Genomic DNA, 19,057 nt, shown 5'->3' on the forward strand with positions numbered 1-19,057 from the left:
AGCAAAAGACAACAACAACGGCTTACTGCATATAACTATCAGGTAGGGAGAAGTTGACAACTAATCATATCCCCCTATAGTACATTTTGGGGCATTTTAGCCCTTGCAGGTGTAGACATGATTTTGGTGAACGGTCATACACCCTCATACTGACCCAATATGAAATGGTAAAGACCTATCTAGGATAAAAGCATGTAAAAGGGGTTTGGAACGGGCATGCAACCATGGACAAGCAAGACTGGGACATCTGTCATGCGGCGATTGACAACACGCCTTGGACATGCATGACCGTGACACTGTGCAACCTTTTAGTCCCACAAATGAAATCAACCGGACGCCTGTTTGCTTAGCACAAAATACGATGAAAAGGTACTTCTGTGGCTACCTTTCTTTAGATTACTTATCGTACCATATTACTCGCAATAAATTGGCCATGGAGTTCTTAGCCTTCGTTTTAAATGTTGAGCAAGCTACTTGTTCAGAGAATATTAGATAGACGATACGTCTGATGATGGAAGAGTTCCTATTTGGCACTAGATGTAGATGCTTCCGACATCTATTTTTTCTCTGAGAAATAAGTTTTCATGTCGTTTTTCTTTTTGGACCTCCCAATAATTAAATGCATAACAACCAGTGGAGCCAACGTGGTTTTTTTTTATATAGTGAACACTCTTTGTTTTCTCCTTGCTATCCAATAAGCTCTTAAAGGGTTCCTTGTAACTCGTGTAGCTCTGTGCAATTAATTTTTTCTTCTGGCTAATATTCGTTACCATTCATAACCAGGTTTGGAATCAAAATTTGAACCAATTGTGGATGCCATGTGTCATTTCACATCTTCTATAATTTGTGTCAATAGTCTCTACTCAAATGTTCAGTCACATCAGTAATCCTAAGAATCGGTCCCTTCACTGTTACTCTCTTTAACTCTTCAAATGCAGTTTGACACTCTGAAGTCCAACTCCAACTATTATTCTTTTTCAATAGGTCCATAAGTGGATTCTCATATGGCTTCGACCTTCGACCAATCATCCATAGTAATTGGCTAATCAGAGGAAAAAATGTAGTTTTGTCATTGAAGCTGGCACCTTCCAGTCTCGTATGGCTTCGACCTTTCCATCTTCCATTCCACTTTCCACACTCGATTACATGTCTGAAGAAGCTTATGATTTCTTGCCGTGAACAAGCATTTTTTCCTCTTCACATATAACTGATTAGCCCTTAATTGTTCTAAGACAAATTTTAAATGAACTTGGTATTCTTCCATCATTGGGCTGTGAACCACAACATCGTTTCGGTAGACTACCACAAACTTGCCAAGATATATGAAACACCTAGTTCATCAAAGTGATAAAGCTAGGTGGTGCATTGGTGAGGCCAAATGCATGACAAGAAATTCAAAGGATACTCGTTTGGTTTGCAATTGTGAATATAAGATGTTGCAAAAGGTTGAAATTGCTGAAAGATTAGTGAATTGGTTCCTTCGGCAAGTGGATGTAGGCTCTGATTTTCTGAAGCCGGAACACTCTAACACCTGATTGTCTTGCTTCTCTTGATCTTCTTTATTATTCTTCTTTCTGTCTTAATTCGAATTGGCCATCAGAAGATTCTTGGATTAATTTTCAACATTAGTAAATGAAGAGTCCAATTAAGAAAATTTTACTGGCTGATGCTAATGATATTCACCTTGTACCTGTTTTCTCCTTTGTGTTATTATAATTTTGGAGATAGTTTTCCTTAGATTCTTCATTTCAGCTTCGCATTGCAGACTGGATCCCACAATGGCCATTTCTTCCTTCCGCAGGTTTTGTAGACAACTTTATGAGTTTTGTTTTAGGATCTTGGAGTTACTTTATTGACGTCATAACTCGTGGCCTTTTCTTTGCAGGGACTCTTGAAGCAGTAAAGAGGATGTGTCCAAAGCAAGCCATGCTAATTGGAATGGGTCATGAGTTTGATCGCCACCACATGAATAATGAGTTCCTTGATGAATGGTCTTAAAGTTACAAAATTTACATTCTGTTCCTAAAAAAGGAACCAATCAACTTATAAAGATTCATTCAATGATTGTCCTGCACATGGCTGTCAAGTTATAGAGGTGGTTTCACTGTTCCTCGGTGATTCTATTATCTTTAAAAGGTCTAAATGAAGTTGGAGGGAGATGGCTTTTCTTCATTTTGTACTGTAGATCGGATGTCCGATACTGATCTTTATGTTCTATCCTTGTACTCATTCAGGAAGAAATTCCAGTGCAGCTTGCTCATGATGATCCTAGAATCTCCACACACCTATGATGAGGTAAGATTTCTTCTAACGGTTCTTCACGATTACCATTAACTTCTTCGTTAGCTGTCCTTAATGGTATTAATTATACACACCTCGGTGCCAGTCTTTTATTAGACCAAACAAACGAAGAAAGTAAGACCAAGCATTGGTGACCACGAGTGCGAGAGGGAAACTATTCAAACACCCTTAAACGCTGAAAGTTGAAACCAAACAAACCAATCAGAAAAGTAGAAAAGAAACTTTGTTCAAAATAAACCACCAAAACTTTGAAGGAAGTGGAAGAAAATTGGCTAACACATGTGACATAAGTCATGGGACCCATTTGCAAAGATGGAACATAATAATGCAATTCCTTCCTCAATTGCTCTGTTCATTTTGGAATCTTCCACAGAAAAACTGGAAAAGTTAAAATTTAATAGAGACAATATGGAGCTAATGGTATGTAAGGCAAGGACACTGTATGTGAATAAAGCGCATACTAAAGTTTCTTTCTTTCTTTTTTTCTTTTTTTTACTTAATAGTAATGCGCGTATTGAAGTTCTATTATTCTAATAATTTGTTTTTTGCAGACATCATAGAAACACAATTTATTGTAGAGTTTATTACTGAACTTCTGTTGCAATAAGTGCTTATGGAACCAATCACGAAAATTTATGGCCTAAATCTTGCCTTTCTGTTTTCTTTTTCCATTTGGAGTGTTTTTTGTTTTTCTTTGTCTCCTAAAGAGAAATTTCTTAATTGCTTCTCTATAGTTGAATGCTATAGAAATTTGACATTTCTAATTTCTATTTTCAAGGAAAAGGTATATCAATAGCACATTGAAGAGACCAGGGAAAATATAAGAAGGATGTACCAGAAGCAGTGTACTGCGATGGAGAAGTTAGAGAGAAAAGGTTAGTTTTTTACTTGCCATGCCATGCTCAGAACTTTATACATTTGCACCTAAACGTACTTGGAAATTTCAACTTTTTCCCCGGTGGTCAATAATTTTTTCCTCCAAGTTTGGGTGATAATAAGATTTAATAAATAATAAGATTTGTGAAGTTTTTGATGCTCTGTACTTCACCGATCATCCAAGATCTTTTCAAAAAATGATAATAAAATATCGATCCCTGGTCCCACCAAGAATCCTGATGAACACAAAATCTTAGCCAATAATTTGATTGATTTTTTCCATTTTTGTTTGCCCATTTAAAATGTTGGAATGATATTGTACTTAAAAAGAAATTAGTTAAAACAATATTTTTTTTTCATTGTTTTTTTATTTTAAAAAAAAAACTACTTTGCTTTTATTATTTTGGATCAATTAAAATTATCTTTCTTTTGACAGTACATATTTACCAAATATTATTCAACGGTACAACTTCTATTATTTCATCCGGCAATTTTTAAACAATTTCTAAACATTAAAAAGTTGCCATAAAATATAAATTAAAAACTTTCCTCAATACGAAGAAGAAAACAAGGGAAATAAATGGGAGTATAGAGTAGGGACTAGGGATGGCAGTCAACAGAGTCAAATTATAAAATTCTGAACCCCACATCCAATTTTTCTTTTTAGATTTTCTAAAATAATTTTCCTGGTATTTTTAATTGTTTCACTCTATTTTTTTAAATAAAAAATATACTTTTTAGGGAAAAAAGGTAAGGGTTTGAGCATGGGTGAATATGCTTTTCGCCTTAAAAAAAAAAAAAAGAAAAGAAAGTATCTTTGACTGATGACTGGACAGTCCCTCCCTTTTCCCCAACGTTCTCTACTTCCAAAAGGCCGTCCCTTTCTGATAATCGTCATTTCCTCGCCGCTCAATTCAAACTCCTTTCACCCTCATTTTATCCAAACTCGGGGATTTTTTTTTTTTTTTTCTTAAGCCTTGATAGCGCCGAGATTAGCGGTATTAAATTTTCGCCGTTTACTGTTTATAATATTACTCATAACATCATTTTCATTTTTGTAAATATGTATATCAATTTAAATCAACGTGAAAAAAACATCATTTTCATCTTTGTATTTTATTCATGAATTAATTTTGTTTGTTGATCTCCAATTTTATCAAGTGATTGAACTATTTCCTTGAATTATTAAAGTTTGATATTTTTTAAGATTTGTAGCTAGGAGAAATATTGCTTTTTTTTTTCTTTATTTGATTTACGTGTCTTGTTCTTTTAATTGTATCTGTTTTTGCTGGTTATTATCGCTAGCTTCACAATTTTAAAATGTATTTTTAATAAGAGATTTTTACACTCTCGTTCTTTTCGGACATTGCCTAGTGCCTAAATTTAGGCTCACAAATTTTAAGAAAGTTTAGTTTTTTTTAGTGTAAGATAGTGGTGGATCTTAGAATTTATTCTAAGTTTCTCATTTGTTTTGGTTTAACAAGTAGATTATTGTTTTAGTTCATGAATTTGAAATTTGATAAGAAAATTAAGGCCAAGTATTTAGTTCAAACAATTATTTTGCTAAATTCCCAACTCGAGAAGATATGGAAATGTTGCTAAATTCCCATCCCAGTGTACGTACTTTCTCTGATGCCTTCTGTTCGGACACTTGAAACCCCCATATTTGTTATACCTTTTCTTTTAATTATGTGAATCTCTTTGAAACTTCAATTTTTAGATTTGGATTCATCTTTATAGCCTTATTGATGGAAAAAGAAGAAGGAACACCCGTGATTGGTTGCCAACCCTTCTTCAAAAGTAATAAACCGACAATGCAGAGGAGATTTAAAGCCAAGAAATCAAAGAACAAAAAATGGATCACTGGTGAGTTTCGAGATTAAATTTCTTGTCTGTTTTCCTTTTTCCCCTTTCTCTTTTCCTATCATTTTCACTGTTCAACGCCCTTCTCCTCCTGTCTTCGTTAATCATTTCCCATAATTTTTCACCCTTTTAGTCTTCTCCCCAATTCCCACCTACTAATTTCGAAATCCCTCTTCTAAGTTTTAACAATGGCGAATTGATCGCCGACCATTTGATTAGTCCTTGTGATCAAGTGGCTCGTTCTGATTTAGCCACCTCACGTCGGTGGGTCCGGCAACTGACGTGGATTAATCGGAGAGGCGTTCTTGAATATGTTGTGTTGTGTAGTGCATGCGAGTTGGCCTTGTTCATGAGCTTGTAGAAAAAACCTGCTCTCTTCTTCCCCCCTTTGTCGGGTTTTCATATACTCTGAAATTGACTTGTGGGTCTTATTTCTTCTTCTTCTTCTTCCACCTGCCATATCCTTTATTTCCTCCTCTGCCTCTCTCTCTTCAGTCGTTCTGCAGAGTTGCATCTCCTAGAGAGAGAGAGAGAGAGAGAGAAACGGGAATCCAATGGAGTACGAAAGGATTCACAAAGTTCAGGTGGCCGTTCTTCTAGGATTCTATTTTTCATTCTCTCTTACTTCATTGGGTTTTTAAGTTGGACTATTCCTGTTCTTCTTGGATTTTGGAAAGACAAACTCTCATATGGGTTGGGAGTTGAGAATGTTATTTCTTGATCTAAGTTTGAAGAGTGGTTCCGAACCCTACTGATAGCTTTTATTTGTATGGAATTGATATCAATTTTGCGTGTGAGTGATGGGACAGTTCCAACTACTTAAGACAGAAAAGAATGTTTTGAGTTCTTTCTTTTTCTTTATTTAGTTTTTGTGTTGGAAGAGTTTCATGGGTATTCTTCTCTATTTCAGACGGGTATAATTTCTCCGAGTAAACTGAGGATGAAACTCATGGCACCTCATCATAAAAAGAAGGATGGATCAAACAGCAACTCTTCAAGAACTTCTCCTTCCAAACTTGAGGACACTGAGTTTGTCAGAAATAGTTTATTATTGGCCACAGAAAATGGTGGCTTTGAAGAGGAAGGTCTGTCCCCTTTCCATCTCATTTATATTCCTTATTATGCCTGAGGGTGAAACTTTTACTTGTTTCATTGTCATGTTTGTGTGGAGGAGATGTATCGTGTTTATGTTTTTACTGATGCAGAAACATGTCATGCAGTGACATCTTCCTGCTTCGAAGTTCTCTCTGAAAAGGTTTTGAATCAGGCAGTTTCAGACTCAAAACAAAGTGATCGGTCTCCAAGTCTGCCAAAGGAGTTTCTCTCCGAATCTGATCGAAATAGAATGCAGGAATGCCTGAAAGGTGATAGTTGTAATTCAAGCACAATTAACCCTCCAAAATCATTAGAAGATGAAAATCTGGATTATGACAGTAATGCAAGTTCATCTAGTTTTGAGTTTCATAAAGGAGAGAGGTCTGCACAAAGCTCCATTTCAAGGTCCCACTTGAGACCGATGCCATCGAAGTGGAACGATGCAGAGAAATGGATAATGATTCGTCAAAACAATGGTCAGGCTGCCAATTATTCTAAGAAGAATGTTGCACAAAACCATGGATATAGAATGATGGCCGCAAATATGGTGAGGGTTGCTCCAGAATCTGCAAACTCCCGGCTTCGGTCATCAATTGGTAACGTCGTGGATGCAAACCATGTTGATTTTTGTCAGCCTGAGAAGTTCTCTTTTGTGCCTGCTGGAGCATATTCTTTTGCAGATGATGAGTTGATTGACCCATGTTCTCAAATTAATGACTTGAAGGAAGTGGATCACAGGCCATCCTCAAAAGCTAGTAAAGAGGATTCGACAGGTATAAGACCAACACTATTTTAGCAGCTTTCTCTCATTTGTGTTATATGTTTAGATCTTTTGCAATCCTATTTCGCTCATTGTACAAGTTTAATGGCTTATTCTTCAGGCTTCCCTGCAATAAGAGCAGTTTCAATGAGAGATATGGGAACAGAAATGACCCCAGTTCCTAGCCAAGAGCCTTCAAGAACAGCCACCCCTGTCGGAGCGTCTCCGCTTCGCACCCCAATTTCTTCAACCCCCTCCACACCACGGAGAGATGCACCTGCTCCCACTTCTACAGAGCAATCTGCGTTCCAGTTGCAACAATTCACAGAAAATGGCCATAAGGAACTGTCAAAAGATGAAATGAAGCTCAAAACAAGGAGAGAGATTCTAGCCCTTGGTATGCAGCTTGGCAAGTCAAATATTGCAGCCTGGGCAAGTAAGGATGAGAAGGAAAAGAACAGACAGAATGTTGAAACTGCTGACAAGGAGGCACTCAAGCGAGCGGAGTTCGAAAAACGTGCAGCTGTGTGGGAGGAAGTCAAAAAGTCTAAACATATGGCAAGGTTTCCCCCTTCCATAATTCACATATATCATATAACTCTTGTATTGAGTTTTAAGATCGAGGAGATCTGATGAGAAGTTATTCGTTCTAATTTGATAAGAAAATTTTAACATTGCTCAGATATAGACGCGAAGAGATCCAAATCGAAGCATGGGAAAACCAGCAGAAAACGAAGCTCGAAGCCGAGATGCGGAGGGTAGAGGTATTTAGATTCCTCCTTAAAGATTCAGATGAAGTCAATTGACTATTTTTTTTTATGAAGGCTGAACTTAAGTATCTATAAATCAATGATAACTAGAGAGATCTCATATCATACTGATGAAAGATTTTCACTGCTGAAGACACGGCAACTATTTTAGTACTGATCTAAAGCTTTGACACAAATTAGGCCCAAGTTGAGCAAATGAGAGCTGAAGCTGAAGTGAGTATGATTAAGAAGATTGCTATGACAAAGCAAAAGTCGGAAGAAAAACGGGCAGCGGCCGAGTGTCGAAAGAAGCGTGAGGCAGAAAGAGCATCTGCACAGGCTGAGTACATTCGGCAGACAGGACGAATGCCATCCTCCCCTTACATTTGTTGTGGTTGGCTGTGATGAAACCAAAACTCCCATGAAAAATGAAGAGAACAATGAATTGGGGGCCTAACAATGCTCAACTTGCATCTATCAAGCAGCTTCATTTACATTTAGTTCCCAGAAGAGAATTTTGCAGTTAATGAACTAACTCCTTACCTCAGAGTGTTCATATCGAATAAACAGATAGCTATGAAAAATTCACGATTCGAACTCTTAAAATGTTTTGATTGTAACAAGTTTTTTGAAGCTACTTTTAGTACACTTGCCTGATTGTGCTTAAAATAAATGGTGAGCTGTTCTCAAAGCTACTTTAAAGCATGTCTTTAAAGTTCAATCAACAAAAAAGCAGAAACAGAGAGCTGCATGAAGCTCTTTCAATACAAATGAACAGTCATTGAGCCTTAATCTTAATAAAGGACCAGATCAAATCAAACTTCACAAGAACATGCAGCTGCTCTAATAAAACTTCATTTAGGGTGCAATATATATAGCACATAACAAAAGCTATCTCCAGTCATACAGAGCTGTCCTGATACCTGTATGTATGAGAAAACAGAACGGAGAGAGAGAGAGAGAGAGAGAGAGGGAATCACTTGATTAATTACAGTTTCTGGCTCATATCTGAGCTCAAGTTAAAAAAGAAGAAAAACTAAGATTGCTTTTACATTCTCAAGAGAAATAACTTAGAGAGAGCTAATAGTACAGAGAAGGCATGTTGACCGGTTAAATGCCTCAGTACTCGAGCGACCCGACAGAAGTTATCCCGCTACTCAAATTTCTGGACGACTCCTGTCTATCGGCATAGCTATCAACCCTGCCCATCTCCTGCACTTCCTGTGGTGAAAGTATTTTGATACACCACACACTGTTGACAAACTCCCTGTCCATGACAAAAGGATACCACACTCATCAGGAAAGGACAAAGAGTTTCAACGAAAAAGCTAGAGTTGATGAACAGTTCTAACGAAATAAGGATGTAATTCTTGCATCGAAAATATACTTAATAGGACAGGAAGAAAGGTAAGAAACTCACTGCCAGGGATCGTCCCCAAGAAGAAGGACGTCATTTTCCCGGTCAACAAATACAAGCTGCCAGCCTGATCTCAAAGGGTCCTCCAACTCGCCTTCAAGATTGAACTTGTGAGCGAGCTCACTACGTAACTGATGGTAGCTACTGAATTTCGAAATATCCAGTGATCTACCGAAGGTCCCCGACTTGTAAACCTGTTAAAAATCCGAGAATACAATCAACAAGAGAAGGAACTAGGGAAACACAGATAGGAAAACAAAAAAAACAAGCATAACAAATCGCACGAATTTCAGTAAAGAGAACAACCTTTACGAAGTTCGGCAAGATACCCGAATCCTCAATGCAATTGGAAGGTGTCCCAGCTGGATTGGCAGAGAAGTTGGTACCAGCAGTATTCACATAATTGGACGAAAACGGTATCGCTGTTGAGTCACTGTCACTGCAAATTCCCCTAATATTTGGCATACCATTCTGCATTAGAAGAGATGAAGGCTCTATATTGACACCAAATAGAAGATTACTCTGCGGGTCACCATTCCTTTGATCTAATGAACACTCTCTACCAGGAAACGGCGGCAAAGAAACATTCTGAGAGATATTAGCCTGAGCTGTCCCCATATTTTCCTCTTGGAGATGAACAAACTGAGAATTTCCAGAAGAGATATGAGGATCGATTGCAGCTCGCTTTGATGGCCACGTAGATGAATGTATCATGGGATGTGTTCTAGGCAGATTAAGCAGCTGAGACGATTCATCTTGCGGAAACGAACCTAACAGGCTGTGCAATGGTGAAATGATAGGATTTGTCATATGGATGCCATTTGAATCAGAAAAACTCTGCTGCCTGCAAAATGAAGGAATAGTTTGCAGGGATTGGGATACCGAACCGAACTGTGTCATTGTAGAGATGCTACTCGAAATTTGTTGGTGATCAAACACTTGCTGTTGTGGCTGCTGTTGCTGCTGCTGCTGCTGCTGCTGCTCGTTGTTGAATGTCTGATGCTTCATCTCCTGCCGAAGAACGGTAGGCTGGGTTGGGGCCTGAGAATGAGGGAGATGTTGGATTTCATGATCATTTTGGATAAAGGTCTGGTGAGGCTGAGGCTGCTGCAACATCTGAGGTGACATGAAAGTAGCAGGCCTGTTGGGAAGATTTTGGGTTTGTTGGAACTGAAGAAGCGATGCGGCCTGCGCCTTAGCAGGATCAACGGTTCTCATCTCCTGTAGTGCAGCAGCAGCCATTGCTTGATATATCTCCGGCTGCAGACCCACCATGGAAGCATCGAGCCTCGGCTGCATCCATGGTGCAACTCCGATTCCATGGAGGTTCAGAGGTTGAATTCCACGATCTAGAGCGTCTCCCCGTAGCCACATTAGTTGTGAGTTCAATCCCAGATCATCCTCTTTGAGACCTGACACAGTAAGTGGATATCAGAGTTCCTTAAGATACAACAGAGGAACACCACATACGAAAAGCTAGAGAAAGATAAACCGGACTTTGATACCATAAACGCACGAACATACCATGGAAAGAAGGCAATCCAGTTGGCCAGGGTCGCTTAAGCCTGAGGGAAAACGGAGACGGATACATCGGGAAGGTTGTTAGTGGCTCGATCTCCCATAACGAAACCCTTGGCTGTCTCTCCCCAGCTGTAGATTCATCCCATCCAACCTACATAATGCAAATTCTAAACACCTTTAACGAAACTCTATGGTAAAAAATAACGTTTCGATGATTTTACTTGAATTTTCAAAACGAAACTTAAACCAACCTTGACGGAGCGCCAGTGTGAGTTTGGCCATCGAGCAGGATCTAAGTCACTGATGCCAGTAATAGTGCCCATGTATCTAGAAAACATACAAATCTTAGATGTTCATGATTCCATAGATCAATTTCTCATAGAATATACACATTATTTTAGCAACAAGAAATTTTAAAAAACGCATACCGACGAACACTTGATTCTTCTGTTTCAAATAGCATTCTAAAACGCATACCGACAGAAACACGGGTATGGTACACAGCTTTGACATACTTAGCCAGAGGAATGATGAACTCTGATGGGCTAGCTCTGAATGAAAAAATAATGTGACTTGGATTATAAACCAAACTAACAAGGCTCAAGAATTGTTCAAAAATCGAACCTGGGATTATAAAATATCGTGAACCGACTATTTGTAGCAGCTGCATGGGCTGCAGCAGCAAGAAGCCCCAAGTGCATGCTGTCACTAGATAAAACCGATGAGGGCATCATCGTTTGTGGTCGGCTAGCTCGACGGATCCCCAATAGTAATTGATTCTTTTCATTCCTGAGAAACCCCAGCATTGCGAATATGATATAAATTTGAATGAATAAATATTGAGTCTAAATGAATGAACAGCCAGCCCATACGCTCTGCGCAGTCGTCGTGGTAGCTTCAGTTATACGAGTGATAAAGTTTTATTTCGAAAAATAACCTACATACAAGGAAGGGCATAAAAACGAACCAAATAAAGATCACAGAATCGCCAGCAACAAGCCTCTTAGCACTTACAAACACACTCCATCCAGTTGTAAGAAGATGCCTTTTGGGCTGGCCTGCATCGAAAATATAATTAGACATAAAAAACTGCTAGGAGACGAGGGGTTGAGGCAGTTTTTAAAACGTTAACCTCGCAAAACTCACCACGAAAGATATGCCTAAATTTCCATTCGTTATCGTGCAGATCCCTTGCCATCAACTCCTGAGCAGGTGGCTGTTGAGTAAAGTCCTACAAGTCAAAATATGGTACTTCTCCGTTACGACATTTTCAAACGAATACTTAACGTCGTGTTTCTAAGACATTTTTAGGATTACCAATGGAGGAAAAACTTTTTCAGCAGCACGACGAGGAACAGAAAATCCTCCATGCGTACTTGTGTCACTTGCTGTCAATGTTTTACAAAAATAATTGGTCGGTTGTTTGCTTGGAGCACCCAACTCAGCTGGAAGATATGGCTCCTTTTGCTCTTGCTACAGAAAGTTCCGAAAATTATCAGGAAATGAAGTTCTTATGACTTATAAATTCACTATTCGAGTTACGTGAAGGTAACATACAGCACTGAGCGGTTGCAAGGTCATCTGAGCATAAACTTCGTCCGTCTCGATATCTGCCTGGATTCATCAAGTCATTCAATAAGAACCTCTGGAGTTTGTACAAACCTGTGATCAAAGTCAATGACAAGCCTTACATGCATGGTAACATTGTGAAGCTGACAGATAAGTTGTGGCGGCAAGCTTGGATAACTTGGTATATGGGCATCCACTTCTTTGTTGGTCGATATGGCTACCTACCCAATGTCAATGAATATTATGTTAGCAACTAATCCCCTCTCGAACCGCCAAACATCGAGCAAAAGCGATCACGAGGAACAAAAATGAACTCCAGATGCAGGTAGACAACAAGCAAGTTTTGAAGAAAAATGAGTTGAGTTGTTGATCCTCTAATGATCATCAGAATACACAAACAAGTCCAGACACAGTCCAAGTACAAGCATAAGCAGCTTAAACAACAAGTGGAGTCAGCAAGATTGAAGACAAGTGATGAACAGGAATCAAAAGTTTAATGGGAAGTTGGGAGCTCACAAACAAGAAATGGCAATAGGCAAACAAGTTCCATATCTGAAGAGGGTCAGTTTCTAATATCAATTTTGGGAAACAATGATACTCATAGGCTTACAGCTTACCTGCTCGCTGTGACCCTGTGGAAAGTAAACAGCCCGACTTCCAACAGCAGGTAGAGATACAAGAGGGCCCGCACATGCATGCCAAAGCTCCGAGTTAAGAACTCTCTTCTCCCCTGAAAATTTCAATACATTTCATTACAAGATAGCTACCAACAGAGAAGGGATGTTTTGACATAGAAATTGAGGCAAATGGAAACAAACAGGGACTATGGGCATCTCAGTCTATACCTTCCGGAGGCTGAGGGCTGAAACCAGCAGCTGAAAGCCTCATTTCAGTGAGATCCAACAAACCCAATGAAGTATTGACCCCCAAATTTGAAGCACCAAAGTCAATCTGAATGTTCAAAAAGTAAACTACAAAAGCTCAGCCGAAGCCGGTTTCACTACAGAACACGATCAACTTCAACCTCACCCGCATCTGATTCTCTCCACCCAAACCCCCCACATACAAACCTCTTCAATCACCGACTTCATGCCACAACAAACAAAACCCAACAAATCCACCGTTGAGCCAAAGAAAACCTAGGATACCCCAAAACCAAGTTCCTTCAATAACCCACAAGAACACAAAGGTAATCAAAGAAAACCCAAAAAGGGGGAAAGGGATAAAATCAGATCTCAGCCCTCTAAACGCGAAAAACCCAGAAGAAGCAGGAAGCAAAAAGAGAGGTAGATCTCAGCACAGTAGAAGCAAACACCAGTTCAATTGAATGATGTGGGAATACAATGAAGAAACAAAAGGGCTTCAAGGGTGGAGCCACGAAATGGAAATCCGCTGGAATTACACAACCAAATGCTTTGCTGCTACTCAATCCTTTGTGTTCATCAAAGCCCTTCAAGGCTTTGCCTCTCTCGAATTTGTGTGTGTTCTATTGATGGGTACTCTGTAAAACAGAAACACAATCAATCAACGCAACCAATACTACTTGTGAGTGTCTTTTCTGTAACCAGGGATTGGGGAAAAGGTGAGAGCGCGCGCGCGCACACACACACACACTCTAGAGAGTAGAGTCTAGAGAGAGAAAGAGAAAGTGGTGGAAATCGTGTGATTTTTATAGAAGCAGCTCCATGAAACCAAGCGTTTCTTCTTCTTCTTCTTCTTCTTCTTCTTCTTCTTCTTTTTCTTCTTCTTCCTTGTTTATTGTTCTCAAATTTACATTGTATTTTATATTGAATAAAAACTATTTTTATTACTTTATGGATAAAAAAAAATCAAAGAAAATACATTAACTAAATTAAAATAATTAAAAGTGTTTGCTAGGAGGAACAAAGTTTCGTATTGCCTCCGGACATAGTCATGTTACCAAATCTTCGTTTTCTCACAGACCAACACGAGTTTTTCTGACATGTTTTATTCTCACTCACATACAAAATGAATGTACACTTTATTGGTATAAGCAGTAATTTTCATTTTCTATATACATTTCTTAGTTGTCTTATTTTTAAAATCACTCTCATTTGGTTGTGGTCTCATTCATGTACTCGTCATTCTTTCAAGTGCCACAAATTTTATTTCGTACATTTTTTTTATAAGGGACTCTTTAATTTTAATTCTGTCAACATATAAAATGACACAAATTTAAAATTTACCTGAAAAATTCATCCGTCTCTAGTATTATTTTTTGTGTATAATTATAGTTTGAAAATAAGTTGAACAGAACTAGATTACAAAATTGAAAGAGACGATATAAAGGTAACATCGGTATTACATTTTTTTGCAATATTAGGGTTCGAGAGAGCATCCCGAACATCGTCTTGCTCGGTTGGGATTTTAAAAAATTGTAAAAAAAGATTATTTAAAACAGATTTTTTTTTTTTAAATAATAATATTAAACAATAGAGAAAAATTCTCCCCTTAAGAAAAATTAACGAGATTATTAAAATAGAAGATTCATGGAGAGAAGTTTACTCTACAGCTCATCTGAGTTCGTGGAAAAGATCTGAGCCGTTGATGAGAGAGTAGGGCCCAGGAAAAGATCTGATGAGACGTGATGTGAAGGTGTTTGATTGGTGGGTTATTAAATGTATTGTGTAGGAAGGACACAAATAATTATTGTCCCACGTTCCAACATATCAATCACTCATTTTTAACCATTTTACCCAAAACTCACCGTTTTCTTCCTCAATTTCTCCCAATGTTGGATAAACTCTCGACCTAATATGGTAATTTCACTCTAACTCAACTCAACGTACTTGCAGCTCAAGCTCGCCGCTAGTATATACTGTCCACTTTAACAGCTCGTTACGTATTATTGTCAGCCTCACATTGTTAAAATGCATCTACTAAAGAGAGGTTGAATGTTTCATTCGACTAAAAATAATGAAAAATATTAAGAATTAATTAAAATAGACGTAACATGGAAAGCATTGAATCATGGTACGGAGTGGAGACATGAACATGATTGTTTGGTCGTGAATCAAAGCTAATGGACAACTCTCTAAACCCTCCAGCTATCTTTTTTTTTTTCTTTTTTTGTTCGTCTCGTTTAATTTTCTTTTTTCGAACTTCCCTGAATTAATTAATAACTAATTAATCATTTATTTTCTTTAATTATATAATATGATTTAGAGAAGTGATTCTGTCGTAGTGGAAATATATTTATTAAAAATTATACTTTCTTTTCAAAATAATAATAATAATAATAATAATATTGGTGAAAAATATTCAGTCAAAAAGGCACAAATTTATTAAATTATTTTTATCAATTAAATGTATATAATAAAACTCTCTAGCTTTCTAAACCAAAATTTTAGACCAAATCTCGTAAATATTCTTTTTAGTTTCTATTTGGTGAAAAAAATAATAATTATTGGTGAATTTTATTTCATTAAATTAAACTTTATAATATCCAACAAACTAGATATTTTTAAAAAAAGTCTTTATATATATATATATATTATATGAAGACATTAATGAATGGGCCAAATATGTGTCACAAAATCAAAATATGGACTATACATTATACACTACAAGTTGTAGAACATGAATAATTCAGATAAAGACAAGAAACTCCCTATCATACATAAACCTAATATTTTAAAAATTAAATAAAAATATAAAATTATCGAGAATAGTAGTTCAACATGGCAATCGACAGTCCTACATTCAAATTTCTGCAATTATTGATAGATGAGATCGACTAGTTTACATGGCTAAAAAGAATCTAAGTAAGTATAAATAAGTTGATGAGATTTAATCGTAGAGTGGATGTGAACGTATTAAATATTTGAAAACGACGTGTGTGAGAAAAAAAATTCGGTGCATGATTTCGAGTGAGCTTTGTTTGAATGATTGTCAAATTGTTGACTTTTCGATGTATGATTTAACACCCACACTGTGGCGGACAAACATGAATTTCTCCAAAATATGATTTTCGCTCGTTATAGTATACAAATTATCGCATTATCCGTACGTATGATTTAAGCTTTTAATTATATAATTCAAATATATTAATTTATCTAAATTATTAAATATATAATAATAATAATTTAATAAATAATTATTATATATTTATTGGTGTGGAGAGAGAGAGAGTGAAAGGGGGAAGAGAGAGAAAGTGGGGATTGGGAAAGAAAAAGTGAGAGATGCGAAGAAAGGGACAGTAGAGGGATTAGATTTGTGGGCCCCACTCGTAAATTCTGTCATTAGATTTTCCTAGTTCCACTTTCTTTTATTTTTATTTATTTTATTTTTTATTTTGGACGCCAACCCGAATCTACCCGAACCTGAGGTTCGGTATTGATAAAAATATCGAAGTCTCAATTTCATTGAAAAGTGATGCAAAATATCAATGTTTATTAATATTTATTTAAAAATAAATTAAAATAAATATTCTAATTTATAACTCATCCATTTTTAAAATAATACTAAATATCTCGTCCACTAAATTATATATTAAAATGTAATAAATAGTGAATTATATATTTAAAAAAAAATAGAATAAATAAACATTTGAAAATGAATAAGAAAAAATGACCAACAACCAATTATCCCTTTTTAAAATAATAATAATAATAATAATTAATAATATTAATTATTATTATAAATTTTAATAGAGAATCAAATGCCAATTAGCAACTACTTTACGACTAATAACTAAAGTTTTTGAAGAACAAATCATTTCTAAAGCCATTGTGTGGGGCCCACAAAGTACCACGCTTTCAATTTCAATTCCTTAATTAGTCTTAAAAAAAACATCTTAATTGGTATAATTAGTCGTTAATTACGGTCTCTAATCTTTGTCGTGAAGGACTTTAACGTTTGTCGGATAATGACTTTCAAAATTATTAAATCAAATACAAAAATTACTTTCTAAACTAATTAAAAAGTATATAACAAAATTACGATAATTAATATATATACTTACAATTTTCAAATAAACTAATTTTAAAAATATACCGTTTTTATTACTATATATATAATATTTTATTCAATACCGATTAATACTTTACTTTTATTTAAAACAAAAATTTAAATAGATGACTCAAACAACCTTAACGAATTCAACCCTTAGGCTTAAAAAATGTCTGAGACCGATCTAACATAACTACGAACGCTCCAACTAATATTCGCAAAACTTGTGAAATATTTTAAAGTTTAAGGTTGTATTATCTTACCTCCCTTTAAGGAACGGACTTTATTTATCATTTGTTGACCGTATCGTGCCCTAAAGCGATTATACAAATTACCTTTATAAAATAATAATTTTTTTCTAACCAATTTTTTAAGATCTTTATAAAGGGTCCCACTTAAATTATACCAAAAATTTAATGAGGAACCCTAATTCTCAAAGGGAAAACAAACACAAAATCAATTTAGGGTTTATAAAAGAATTTCCTTTTTCACTTTGTCTCTTTTTTTTTTTTCTTTTTTTTTTCTTTTTCTCTAAGCTTTCCTAATGCAAAAAACAAGAGAGAGAAAGAGAGGAGAGAGAGAGATTGTTTGTTAGATCATGTTTTGGGTGACATTGAGTTTCCAAATAAAATATATCTTAATTTAAAAAAAAAAATAAAAATAATTCCCTCACTAATCATTTATTTATCATAAAAAAAAACCAACATGCCCCATTATTGCTAATCATTTTCTTGGTTGGTCAAATCCCTTAATTAATTTTCATTAATCAATCAATTAATTAATTCCATCAATCTAATCCCCTTTCTTATTTGCTAAAAATGGCATTTTTTATTTCAGGAATATTATCCTTTTTTAGTGGGGTTGACTTTTTTTCTTCTCTTACGACCATTAATTAAGTAAAAGAATAAACCAAAATTACAATAATGATATTTGGAACAATTTATTAATGGCGTCCTAACTTTTGGTTAAATAAATATTGGACCTTTATTATTTATGGGGATTTTCTAAAATAAAAAAGGCTNTTTTAAAAATATACCGTTTTTATTACTATATATATAATATTTTATTCAATACCGATTAATACTTTACTTTTATTTAAAACAAAAATTTAAATAGATGACTCAAACAACCTTAACGAATTCAACCCTTAGGCTTAAAAAATGTCTGAGACCGATCTAACATAACTACGAACGCTCCAACTAATATTCGCAAAACTTGTGAAATATTTTAAAGTTTAAGGTTGTATTATCTTACCTCCCTTTAAGGAACGGACTTTATTTATCATTTGTTGACCGTATCGTGCCCTAAAGCGATTATACAAATTACCTTTATAAAATAATAATTTTTTTCTAACCAATTTTTTAAGATCTTTATAAAGGGTCCCACTTAAATTATACCAAAAATTTAATGAGGAACCCTAATTCTCAAAGGGAAAACAAACACAAAATCAATTTAGGGTTTATAAAAGAATTTCCTTTTTCACTTTGTCTCTTTTTTTTTTTTCTTTTTTTTTTCTTTTTCTCTAAGCTTTCCTAATGCAAAAAACAAGAGAGAGAAAGAGAGGAGAGAGAGAGATTGTTTGTTAGATCATGTTTTGGGTGACATTGAGTTTCCAAATAAAATATATCTTAATTTAAAAAAAAAAATAAAAATAATTCCCTCACTAATCATTTATTTATCATAAAAAAAAACCAACATGCCCCATTATTGCTAATCATTTTCTTGGTTGGTCAAATCCCTTAATTAATTTTCATTAATCAATCAATTAATTAATTCCATCAATCTAATCCCCTTTCTTATTTGCTAAAAATGGCATTTTTTATTTCAGGAATATTATCCTTTTTTAGTGGGGTTGACTTTTTTTCTTCTCTTACGACCATTAATTAAGTAAAAGAATAAACCAAAATTACAATAATGATATTTGGAACAATTTAT

At 35.7% G+C, this 19,057-nt stretch overlaps 2 protein-coding genes across 7 annotated transcripts; one reads left to right on the plus strand and one right to left on the minus strand.

Annotated features, from left to right (window-relative positions):
- Window positions 1-131: 131 nt before the first annotated feature.
- LOC111781350 lies at window positions 132-8,306 on the plus strand. 6 transcript variants are annotated; one of them, XM_023661891.1, is made up of 11 exons: window positions 132-369; window positions 1,753-1,801; window positions 1,886-2,095; window positions 2,235-2,295; window positions 3,080-3,176; window positions 4,918-5,043; window positions 5,951-6,125; window positions 6,246-6,908; window positions 7,017-7,458; window positions 7,578-7,659; window positions 7,846-8,306. In XM_023661891.1, the coding sequence occupies exons 7-11, from the start codon at window positions 5,981-5,983 to the stop codon at window positions 8,047-8,049; spliced, it is 1,536 nt and encodes a 511-aa protein (XP_023517659.1). In that variant the 5' UTR covers window positions 132-369; window positions 1,753-1,801; window positions 1,886-2,095; window positions 2,235-2,295; window positions 3,080-3,176; window positions 4,918-5,043; window positions 5,951-5,980; the 3' UTR covers window positions 8,050-8,306. The 6 variants fall into 6 exon arrangements, with proteins under 6 accessions (XP_023517659.1, XP_023517660.1, XP_023517661.1 ...); XM_023661892.1 differs by lacking the exon at window positions 132-369 and having other exon boundaries at window positions 1,743-1,801; XM_023661888.1 differs by lacking the exons at window positions 132-369; window positions 1,753-1,801; window positions 1,886-2,095; ... (1 more) ...; window positions 3,080-3,176; window positions 4,918-5,043 and adding an exon at window positions 5,060-5,624.
- A 163-nt stretch (window positions 8,307-8,469) lies between these two features.
- LOC111781348 (auxin response factor 6-like) lies at window positions 8,470-13,902 on the minus strand. Its single transcript, XM_023661886.1, has 14 exons — window positions 12,997-13,902; window positions 12,769-12,881; window positions 12,274-12,372; window positions 12,140-12,196; window positions 11,900-12,055; window positions 11,729-11,813; window positions 11,550-11,640; window positions 11,207-11,371; window positions 11,011-11,133; window positions 10,834-10,909; window positions 10,586-10,733; window positions 9,368-10,473; window positions 9,065-9,255; window positions 8,470-8,911 (listed from the first exon to the last, which is right to left on the minus strand). The coding sequence occupies exons 1-14, from the start codon at window positions 13,037-13,039 to the stop codon at window positions 8,764-8,766; spliced, it is 2,601 nt and encodes an 866-aa protein (XP_023517654.1). The 5' UTR covers window positions 13,040-13,902; the 3' UTR covers window positions 8,470-8,763.
- Window positions 13,903-19,057: the final 5,155 nt, after the last annotated feature.

The sequence above is a fragment of the Cucurbita pepo genome, chromosome LG19 (genome assembly GCF_002806865.2).
Source record: "Cucurbita pepo subsp. pepo cultivar mu-cu-16 chromosome LG19, ASM280686v2, whole genome shotgun sequence".
NCBI lineage: Eukaryota > Viridiplantae > Streptophyta > Magnoliopsida > Cucurbitales > Cucurbitaceae > Cucurbita > Cucurbita pepo.